General features: G+C 46.2%; 2 protein-coding genes across 2 annotated transcripts in view; both read right to left on the bottom strand.

The window, feature by feature from the left end:
* Positions 1-874: 874 nt before the first annotated feature.
* actr6 (actin related protein 6) lies at positions 875-8,151 on the bottom strand. The gene is made up of 11 exons (XM_061076616.1): positions 7,978-8,151; positions 6,868-6,985; positions 6,722-6,790; positions 6,465-6,588; positions 5,491-5,626; positions 5,351-5,407; positions 2,711-2,809; positions 2,256-2,334; positions 1,990-2,161; positions 1,767-1,905; positions 875-1,381 (listed from the first exon to the last, which is right to left on the bottom strand). Exons 1-11 carry the CDS (start codon positions 8,043-8,045, stop codon positions 1,252-1,254), a joined length of 1,191 nt encoding a protein of 396 aa, XP_060932599.1. The 5' UTR covers positions 8,046-8,151; the 3' UTR covers positions 875-1,251.
* A 1,017-nt stretch (positions 8,152-9,168) lies between these two features.
* The window catches only part of LOC133008957 (protein FAM3C-like), a 4,423-nt gene continuing 2,382 nt past the window's right edge, over positions 9,169-11,209 (bottom strand). The window contains exons 5-9 of the mRNA XM_061076345.1: positions 11,057-11,115; positions 10,914-10,964; positions 10,727-10,811; positions 10,456-10,582; positions 9,169-9,817 (exon numbers count right to left, since the gene is read on the bottom strand). Coding sequence (XP_060932328.1) covers positions 9,728-9,817; positions 10,456-10,582; positions 10,727-10,811; positions 10,914-10,964; positions 11,057-11,115 — 412 coding nt within the window. The 3' untranslated portion in view covers positions 9,169-9,727. The remainder of the gene's footprint in view (positions 9,818-10,455; positions 10,583-10,726; positions 10,812-10,913; positions 10,965-11,056; positions 11,116-11,209) is intronic.

The raw sequence follows: 11,209 nt of genomic DNA, 5'->3' as shown, positions 1-11,209 counted from the left end.
TCCTCCTCGGTTTGTTTTTCGTTCCGCCCTAGTTTCCACACGAACCAAAACAAACGGGAAACAACCCAATGAAGTAAAGTAGATCAGCTTCCGGTGGCTGCTGTTTCCCGTCATCATTTCCCACTGGGACATTTGATCACAGAAATACAATAACCTCTTATGAAAGTGCAAGTGAAAGATTAAAAAAAATGTCCTCATGGTGTTACATGTAAATAAAATGATCAGTGAATCCTAGGATGATGTCATCAAACCCAAATGACAAATGAAGCTGAGGTTAATTATTTTAGTGTTTTACTGTTACTTGTATTTCATGTATATTGAGTTGTAGCTTTATTCCACTATAGTGAAACAGCCGAAATAATTAAATGTAGCTACACTTTGGCTGATAATTGACGAGCAGAGTGTGAGACAGGCAGACAGACAGGCAGACAGACAGGCAGACAGGCAGACAGGCAGACAGACAGACAGACAGACAGACAGACAGACAGGCAGGCAGGCAGGCAGACAGACAGGCAGGCAGGCAGGCAGGCAGACAGACAGACAGACAGACAGACAGACAGACAGACAGACAGGCAGACAGACAGGCAGGCAGACAGACAGACAGACAGACAGACAGACAGACAGACAGACAGACAGACAGACAGACAGACAGACAGACAGACAGACAGACAGACAGACAGGCAGGCAGGCAGGCAGGCAGACAGACAGACAGACAGACAGACAGACAGACAGACAGACAGGCAGGCAGACAGACAGACAGACAGGCAGGCAGGCAGGCAGACAGACAGACAGACAGACAGACAGACAGACAGACAGACAGACAGACAGACAGACAGACAGACAGACAGACAGACAGTGTATCAGATGCTTGGCGCATGTTTGTGGCAGTTTTTATTTTTGTATCATGTAATAAGTTTCTGTCATCTAACATCTTTGGGCTTTTATTTAGAAAATCCAGTCCCTTTCCTGGTCCTGGTAACATCCTGTAACTATTAAACAGAGCAGAACCAAACATTCAACTTCCACATCAGTTCGACAAACTGCTCGTGCGTCTCTCGGACCGGCTCCAGCTTCTGGTTACCCTGGTAACCATCCTCAACAAAACACTAAAAACTCAAATGCAGCTGCTGTAGAAAAACACTCTGAAGTCTTTATTTCACTGGTTGGAAATCCTTTTTCAGAATCACTTTCAAAGTATTTAGAGTTTATCAGAAGTCTGGTGCAGTCTGGAGTTTAGGTTCCATGTAGAGGTCAAAGGTCAAACTTTTCTTCACAAACACAGTGTCCGTGTTCTTCATATTCCTCTCTGGTCACCACCATCTCGTCGTAGTCGGGGTTGTGAGCCAGGAGCTTCCCTCCTTCCCAGGAGTAACAGATGGGACTGCAAGTCAGAAAACAGCGTTAAAACCTGCCAGAGACACAGGAGATCTGTGAGGAGACGACATGTTGACTCCAGGACTCAGAGGCGTGAAGTCCCGTCGGCTGCATCCACACGACTACGGTTCATTTGAAAACACATCAACTCTGCTGCAGATACGTCTGACGTCCACACTACTGCTGAGTGTTAGTTTGAAAACTCCGGGGCTGCGTTTTAATCTGGACATCAGAAACAGCACATAGCCTTCCCTGATTCGTCAGGCTCCTGTCACATGACCTTCTCCCAGAACCAACAACCAGCATCATAGTATTCGGTACGTTCTTGCCCAGTGAACAGGTCACGTTCTCAGGGACGTTAGTGTGGACGGGACAAACGGGTCCTCACTCACTCTGCAGGCTGCAGGACGCACACGGGCAGATGAGCCGGGACCAGCGACCGCAGCTCCGCCTCCAGGCGCTGCCTGTAGCCGGGGAACAAAGTGTTTCCTCCCGTCAGCACGATGTTCTGGTAGAAGTGGGGCTGCATCTCTGATGGCAGAAGAAACGGTTAGTGGCTTTATATTCACACACACTACAGACGAGTGTGCTCACAACACGAGGACAGCAGCCGACCTTCTGGCAGAGCCTGGATGGAGTGGACCACGGCCTCGGGGATGCCCATCTCCTGGAGGCCGATGTCTGACGGGTGGAAGAGCATCTCAGGAACAGCAAAGCGCTCGTTGACCAACCTCAGGATCTGCTCTCCTGTCTTATACTTTCCAGTGAACACCATCTCCTCCCGGGGCTGGTGAGAACAAAGACTGATGAGGACCAGTGATCCCAGAGACAGTGACTCAGGCCCAAGGCCGCTCCTCACGTCTCCTCTGATGCAGTCTCACCTTGCAGAAGCCTTTTTTAATGGAGCTGAAATCCGGAAGAGCATAATCCACCATCACAGTATTTTCCTCCGCCTTGTTTCTGAGAACAGACGACACAGAAGAACCATCCGTCAACAACCAGCTCAAGCTCACCTGGTGCCAGGCCCCGCCCATCAAGTGGACTGTGGGTGGAGCTTGTTCCCTTCCCACTTCTAATCTTCATGCTGAGCTAGCAGAGATCTTTCCCCCTTTACAGTTTTAATGCTAAGCAGCTGCTGTCGTTCTACAGAAGCGTTTTGCAATCTGAGGTCAGAAGATTGATTCAGAGAAACAGAGCAGATACGCTTCACTGACATGTTATCTACAAACATTACATTACATTCAACCTTATTGATCACTGTGATGTAAACAGCTGCTCATGATCCAGATCCACAGATGAAGGAAACAGATGCAAAGTGTCGTGTGTCTGGACTTACTGAGCCACCTCCATGTCGTTATAAAACTGCTGCGACACGTAGCAGACGTCTTCCTTCACCTGGTTGATCACGTGAGTTTCATCCATCACGTGCAGCTGACTGAAAGGAAGAGAGATTCTGTCATTTGATCTTTAACCAGAGAATCACAGAAGGAATACTCTCTGTTCCATCAGCTCTACTATCCACACTGGAAGCATCGAGTCCCACAGTAACAGTACTGCATGTAGTCACAGTACCACAGTAACAGTACTGCATGTAGTCACAGTACCACAGTAACAGTACTGCATGTAGTCACAGTATCCCAGTAACAATACTTCATGTAGTCACAGTACCACAGTAACAGTACTGCATGTAGTCACAGTACCACAGTAACAGTACTGCATGTAGTCACAGTACCACAGTAACAGTACTGCATGTAGTCACAGTACCACAGTAACAGTACTTCATGTAGTCCCAGTACCACAGTAACAGTACTGCATGTAGTCACAGTACCACAGTAACAGTACTTCATGTAGTCCCAGTATCCCAGTAACAGTACTTCATGTAGTCCCAGTACCACAGTAACAGTACTGCATGTAGTCACAGTACCACAGTAACAGTACTGCATGTAGTCCCAGTATCCCAGTAACAGTACTTCATGTAGTCCCAGTACCACAGTAACAGTACTTCATGTAGTCCCAGTATCCCAGTAACAGTACTTCATGAAGTCACAGTACCACAGTAACAGTACTGCATGTAGTCACAGTACCACAGTAACAGTTCTTCGTGTAGTCAGTAGTCACAGTACCACAGTAACAGTACTTCATGTAGTCACAGTACCACAGTAACAGTACTGCATGTAGTCCCAGTATCCCAGTAACAGTACTTCATGTAGTCCCAGTACCACAGTAACAGTACTTCATGTAGTCCCAGTATCCCAGTAACAGTACTTCATGAAGTCACAGAACCACAGTAACAGTACTGCATGTAGTCACAGTACCACAGTAACAGTTCTTCGTGTAGTCACAGTACCACAGTAACAGTACTTCATGTAGTCCCAGTATCACAGTAACAGTACTTCATGTAGTCCCAGTATCCCAGTACCAGTACTTCATGTAGTCCCAAGTACTGCATGTAGTCACAGTACCACAGTAACAGTACTTCATGCAGTCCCAGTATCCCAGTAACAGTACTTCATGTAGTCCCAGTATCCCAGTAACAGTACTTCATGTAGTCACAGTAACAGTACTTCATGTAGTCACAGTACCACAGTAACAGTACTTCATGTAGTCCCAGTATCCCAGTAACAGTACTTCATGTAGTCCCAAGTACTGCATGTAGTCACAGTACCACAGTAACAGTACTACATGTAGTCACAGTACCACAGTAACAGTACTGCATGTAGTCACAGTACCACAGTAACAGTACTGCATGTAGTCACAGTACCACAGTAACAGTACTTCATGTAGTCCCAGTACCACAGTAGCAGTACTTCATGTAGTCACAGTACCACAGTAACAGTACTTCATGTAGTCACAGTACCACAGTAACAGTACTTCATGTAGTCCCAGTATCCCAGTAACAGTACTTTGTGTAGTCACAGTACCACAGTAACAGTACTTCATGTAGTCACAGTATCACACTAACAGTACTTAATGTAGTCACAGTATCACAGTAACAGTACTTCATGTAGTCACAGTACCACAGTAACAGTACTGCATGTAGTCCCAGTATCCCAGTAACAGTACTTCGTGTAGTCACAGTACCACATTAACAGTACTTCATGTAGTCACAGTATCACACTAACAGTACTTCATGTAGTCCCAGTATCCCAGTAACAGTACTTCATGTAGTCCCAGTATCCCAGTAACAGTACTTCATGTAGTCACAGTATCACACTAACAGTACTTCATGTAGTCCCAGTATCCCAGTAACAGTACTTCATGTAGTCACAGTATCACAGTAACAGTACTTCATGTAGTCACAGTATCACAGTAACAGTACTTCATGTAGTCACAGTATCACAGTAACAGTTCTTCGTGTAGTCACAGTACCACAGTAACAGTACTTCCTGTAGTCCCAGTACCACAGTAACAGTACTTCATGTAGTCCCAGTATCCCAGTAACAGTACTTCATGTAGTCCCAGTATCCCAGTAACAGTACTTCATGTAGTCCCAGTATCCCAGTAACAGTACTTCATGTAGTCCCAGTATCACAGTAACAGTACTTCATGTAGTCACAGTACCACAGTAACAGTACTTCATGTAGTCCCAGTATCACAGTAACAGTACTTCATGTAGTCACAGTACCACAGTAACAGTTCTTCGTGTAGTCACAGTACCACAGTAACAGTACTTCCTGTAGTCCCAGTACCACAGTAACAGTACTTCATGTAGTCACAGTACCACAGTAACAGTACTGCATGTAGTCCCAGTATCCCAGTAACAGTACTTCATGTAGTCCCAGAAACAGTACTTCATGTAGTCCCAGTATCCCAGTAACAGTACTTCATGTAGTCCCAGTATCACAGTAACAGTACTTCATGTAGTCACAGCAGAAGTTAGTTAGTACAGTACTTCAGTAATGTACTTAGTTACTTTGGACTACACAACAAGAAAACCTGCAGCCAATCAGGAAGCAGCTGAGTGAGGTGAACTCACCGATATGAGATGATCTCTTTCAGGTGATTGGTCAGCAGCTTCCCTCCCACGTTGATCCTGACAGACACAATCAACCAATAGGCCGTCAGCATTATGTGGCGACGCCCTCACGCTAACACAGCTGCAGCTGAATGTCTCACCTGCGGATTCCCTCCTTCATTTTCTTGCTGCGGCAGTAGGGGACGATGTGGGTGAAGGAGAAGCCGCTGTCCACCAGGAGGCAGCACAGCTGAGAGGGTTTGGTGTGGAAGAAGTGATGAGCGCTGAGAGAGCCGGCTGCAGGAACACACACACAGACACACACAGACACACCCACACACCCACACACACAGACACACACACACACAGACACACACAGACAGACCCAGACACACACAGACAGACCCAGACACAGACACAGACACAGACACAGACACAGACACAGACACAGACACACACACAGACACACACACACACAGACACACAGACAGACACAGACACAGACACACACACAGACACAGACACAGACACAGACACACACACACACACACACACACACCGACACACACACACAGACACACCGACACCGACACACACACACACCGACACACACACCGACACACACACCGACACACACACACCGACACACACACACCGACACACACACACCGACACACCGACACACACACACCGACACACACACACCGACACACACACACACACACACACACCGACACACACACACACACACACACACACACACACACACACACACACACACACACACACACACACACACACACACACACACACACACACACACACACACACACACACACACACACACACACAGAGCTGTTAGTGCCCAACAGAAGAAGAAGCTTCTGGAACTACATCGCTGTGTTTAGATGGATCCATAAACAAAAGACTATTTTGTGAGATTGACCCAACTCTAATCAGTTCATCTCTACGACACCTGGTCAGTGATTCCTCTAGATTTTAGTTGCGTCTTTTATGGAAACAAGAAGGTGAACAAGTTTCAATCCCAGCTCAGAATCCACCAAACGTCTTGTTCCAGCCGTGTGAACCAGTGACTGCTGGATGTTCCTGTCGGGTTCCTCAGACCTTCACTCACCGTTGGTCCTCAGAGCCGACTGGAACTGATACTCCTCGAACAGGATCTCGTTCATCGACTCCTGAATGGAGGTGAAGTTGAAGTAAGGCTCCGTGATGAGGATGCTGGTGTCTGTAAAATCCACCTGGACCCAAACATGAGCAGAGGGGGGGGGGGGTGAGGTCAGGTCAGACCATGTGATCAAATTACAGACATTTCCTACATCTCCAGGAAAATAAAAGAACACTTCTTGGTAAAATAAAGACAAAGAAAAACACCTTGAACATCTCTTTTCCAAACAGATGATCCCACACTTTCCTCTGGACATCCCAGTTGACCAGGTAGCCCTTCAAAGAGAGAGAGAGAGACCTGTTAGAAACCAGCAGCTGGGCGAGCGACGCCGCAGCCCCCCGGTGGGACTCACCTTCTGGAAGGGAAGGATGTAGAAGAGACCGGAGGGATCCTTGATCTCGTCCAGCTGATTGGCCGTGAAGGTTTTCAACCTGGACGTCTTGGAGCGGAACTGACAGTTGGGGATGACGCTGAGGAAGAGGACGAGAGAGAGAGAGAGAGAGAGAGAGAGAGAGAGAGAGAGTCTGAGGAAACGTGATCGAGCAGCTGGAAACTACAGAGAAGAAGAATCTGCTCCAGTGGGCGGAGCTCGTGTTGCTGTTTCATTTCACAAACACACGTCATCGCTCAGTGTGGTTTCTATACACAACAAGAACCAAACAAAGACTAACACATGTGTACATGATAACTTCACACACATGCAGCACGATGTGTGTGTCTGTGTGTGTGTGTGTGTGTAAACATGGTGTGATGCTAACAGTGACTGTTTGTCTTGTAATATCGAGTCTTTAGCACAATGTGAGTAAAAGAAGAAGAAGAAGCAGCAGCAGCAGCAGAAGAAGAAGCAGCAGCAGAAGAAGAAGAAGCAGCAGCAGAAGAAGAAGAAGAAGAAGCAGCAGCAGAAGAAGAAGAAGCAGCAGCAGAAGAAGAAACAAAAGAACTAGAAGCAGCAGAACCATACATATCTGTGGAACCATAGACATAGCAGAACCATAGATATGAGCAGAAGAAGAAAAAGAAGCAGCAGCAGAAGAAGAAGAAGAAGCAGCAGAAGAAGCAGCAGAAGAAGAAGAAGCAGCAGCAGAAGAAGAAGAAACAGCAGTAGCAGAAGAAGAAGCAAAATAACTAGAAGCAGCAGAATCATACATATCTGTGGAACCATAGACATAGCAGAACCATAGATATGAGCAGAAGAAGAAAAAGAAGCAGCAGCAGAAGAAGAAGAAGAAGCAGCAGAAGAAGAAGCAGCAGAGGAAGAAGAAAGTGAAGAAATAGAAGCAGCAGCGGCAGAAGAAGAAGAGGTAGAAGCAGAAGAAGAAGAACTCTCTCAGTAGTTTGTCTCTTTGCTTCCTTCCGGTGGTTACACCTCTCTCTCTCCTCTCATATATCTATATATATATATCTATAAAGCCTTTATATATATATTTATAAATCCATTATATCTCTCTCTGCTCGGACCCACCTCACCGCTTCGTGGCTGAACCCGATCTTCGCGGTGTTCGCTCCGTTGTCCAGAACTAACGTCGCCATTAGAGTCGGAGCAGAACCGGAAGTAAATAAACGTGAATCCAGAAAGAACCGAACAAACGATTCTCTTCACTCCGCCATTGACGCGGCTTCACTGCTCCAGCCAATCAGCTGCTTCCGCTCGTCTGGTGTCGTCACAGCCAATCAGATGTGAGCTTTTCAGTCCGTCTAGGAAAGGGTTCGGGTGGAAACAGGGGTTGCGTCTACTTCCGGTTCTACGTCGCCTGAACTAAATGTATTTAAATGTTAGAATTTATCGCTGAAACTCCTCAGATTTAGGATCTAAATTAATTTCCCTGTTTTATCAGTGGAATCTTTACTGAGATTCAATAAACCACTATTATATACATTTCCTCTTTTTATTTAGCTAAATAGAACATTTATATGGAACTCTTATTTTGTACTGTGATACAAGACTAAGTTTCCATAAATAACAGATTAATGTTTCACCATTCAGGAAAAAAATACTTTGATTTGTTTAGAATGAAAGGATCGGTCCCACACCAGAATCCTGAAGAAACAGATCCATGTGACCTGGGTTCTCCACCGAGAACGCTTCTATTTGACGAAGTGGAGACATTATTTATGGGATAATTTCATAAAATATCCCCTTTATCCGTATAAAAAAAATTACCCCAAATCTCTCAAAATCCAACATTTCTCTAGTTTAAATTCAAATTTCTTGCCTGTACATGTTGACGTGCTCGACCTTTCACTTATAACCACAGTGTCCCTCCAGAGGGAATTATTAAAACCTCATGAGGACGTTTGTTATGTCCTCATGTAACGAGTGTCCGTCCCCAGCCTGGCTCCTGCAGGCAGGTTGGTCCAGTTAGTCAAGACAGCTACTCTGCAGTGGAAAACAAACACACCTCTGGTCCAGGTTGTTATTGTTATATGATGTGGACAAACTATAAAAAAGTCACATGTTCACGTGGCAATTATCAGACCATGGAGTCGTGATGACGTCCAGTGCAAACCCGAACAGCTGCAGTCCCTCATTTATTGACTCATGCATCTGCTCTGATGAAGCTAAGAGTCAACAGGACGTGTCTGCTCACGACTGAGCTCACAGTGCTGAAGAGATCATGATAACAGTGGAATAACTTTATTTGTGTAGCACGCGTCTAGACAAGGTTACAAAGCTTCACACACAATTCAATTCATTTACATTTCAAAAGCCAAATCAAAAATGGAAAATCCACACCGTAAATGTATAGAGAAACCATCAGTTCCCACAATGAGCTGCTCTGACGAGTGAGGAGAGAAAAGCTCCAGAAGCAGAGGGTGGAGACATGGAGAGTCCCGGAGGCAGCAGGTGAGAAAAGGATGAATTAGGTCCAAGTTTGTCCTTTTGGGTGATGTCCCCATTAATTGTATAAAATGTCCCCAGTCCCCAGTCTCGCAGATCAACATCTACTTGACGACTTTAACATGTTTGACACAGAGGAGCTGGTCCCAGCGCTGGTCTGCGTGAGGACCACCATCCGTCCGACTGGAGCAGTTGATGCAGATTGAAAACAGAGGATTCAGGGGAGATTTCCTCACTGGTGCACAGACGTGAGGAGGATCCCACTGGACTCACTGGGCTGGTTTACACACCAGCTGCTGACAGATTCCTACAAAGTCCTTAAACTACTAAATATCAGCTGTTGCGTCACTTGGTCTGTTTGAGAAGCGGCTGCTCACTCCCGCAGCATGGGGATGCATCCCTCCAGAACTATCAGCTCGGGCCAGCCTTCATATAGATTCACTGCTCTGTCACTCTTCTTGAACTGAAATGACAGAAACACAAAGAGGACTCAAACCACGACAGCAGATAATCCAGCAAACACACGATTGGTCAATTCATTGATTAGCTGATCAGCAAAATTCTAAATGTTGTCTCTGATGTCTTCTTATTGCAGATATCACATAAATCAATTTGATCTCAGATTGAATGCAGTCTAGCTAAGCTAGCTGTTTCCTCCTGATTCCAGTCTTGGTGCTAAGCTAATGTTACAATGTCTCCTTTTTATTTCAGGTAGTTTACAACATGGCCGCTTTCGATCTCTTCTCAAGAGACACGGCGTCTCAATTCTCAATTTTTGACGCTGCCTTTGAAGAAAGAGGTTTTATTTTGAAGGCTCCTTCATTTGTGGCCAACAAGTTCGTCCTTCGGTCCTTGAGAAAGCTCCGACAGTTGGATCCTTTCCGGCCTGAACTTATCCCCGGACTCACTGCTCGTCGGTGACGTCCGGGAGTCAGACTCAAACTGAACCAAACAGCCGACACGTTAGAAAACAAAGAGCGTTCAAACGTTGTGGTCGTGTCCAGCTTCAGCTGCTGGGCCGCAGCCGTCCGGGCGTCTCCTGGAACTCGACAGAATGAATGAGGCGTGGGTGTGAATGAGGTGAGACTCGGCTGCTGGTACCTTCTCTAAGTGGCTCGTCACATCGGCTCCTTTCCCGCCAACAAACACCCAGTTGTCTCTGAAGCCCAGAGACTGGATCATAGAACTTCCCAGTTCAGTGATCAGCTTCCTGCCTTCGTCATTTAACCTGTTACACACAAACACGTGTTCAGCCACAGCACACCCGCACACCCGCTCACATGTCTCCTGGAGACAGAGGCTCGTCCTCAGGGACCCGACGGTCATTTCTTTAAGAAAACGTTTCAGAAGGTAAGAATAAAGAAACATTTACTTTGTCGCAGAATCGTCATAAGTGGCCATCAGCACAATGCTGCCGGTCTCGATGCTTTTCAGGAACGTGATGAGCTCTTTCACGTCTGCAACACAAACCCAGAGTCCAGGGTTCATCTCCAACCGTCCGACCACACAGGACCACGCAGTCGTCAGAAACATATCATGACTCATCAGTTGTTACTCACCCCCGCCCCACATGTCAAAGTCACCCGTCGTTACCACTTCTCCGGTTTTACCTGTTAAAGAAGAAGTGTGATGAATAAACCTGCAGCTCCATCATTCAGAATTAATAAATCATCGGGAGGTGATGCAGCGGTCCAACACTCACCATTTATTATAACTATGTTTATTCCAAATCCAGCATTTTTCATCGCTGTCCCAAGAACCCTGAGGAAAGTTTGAAACATCAAATATCAATAACAGCCGACGAGTGCGGCAGGAAGAGACGACCAGAGATCAGCAGAGGTTTGAAACCAGGTCC

This window comes from Limanda limanda, chromosome 8, assembly GCF_963576545.1.
Source record: "Limanda limanda chromosome 8, fLimLim1.1, whole genome shotgun sequence".
Taxonomy (NCBI): domain Eukaryota; kingdom Metazoa; phylum Chordata; class Actinopteri; order Pleuronectiformes; family Pleuronectidae; genus Limanda; species Limanda limanda.
The sequence above is the reverse complement of the archived record's forward strand: the minus strand, read 5'-3'. Positions and strand labels throughout refer to the sequence as shown.

Bases quoted from the DNA above. Each gene is read 5' to 3' on its own strand.
- actr6 (XM_061076616.1), bottom strand. From the start codon at position 8,045: ATGGCGACGTTAGTTCTGGACAACGGAGCGAACACCGCGAAGATCGGG. The intron at 2,335-2,710 runs GTAAGTCCAGAC...GTCTGTTCTCAG, and splicing joins AACGACATGGAGGTGGCTCA to AAACAAGGCGGAGGAAAATA. The intron at 1,906-1,989 runs GTCGGCTGCTGT...TTCTGCCATCAG, and splicing joins CATCCAGGCTCTGCCAGAAG to AGATGCAGCCCCACTTCTAC.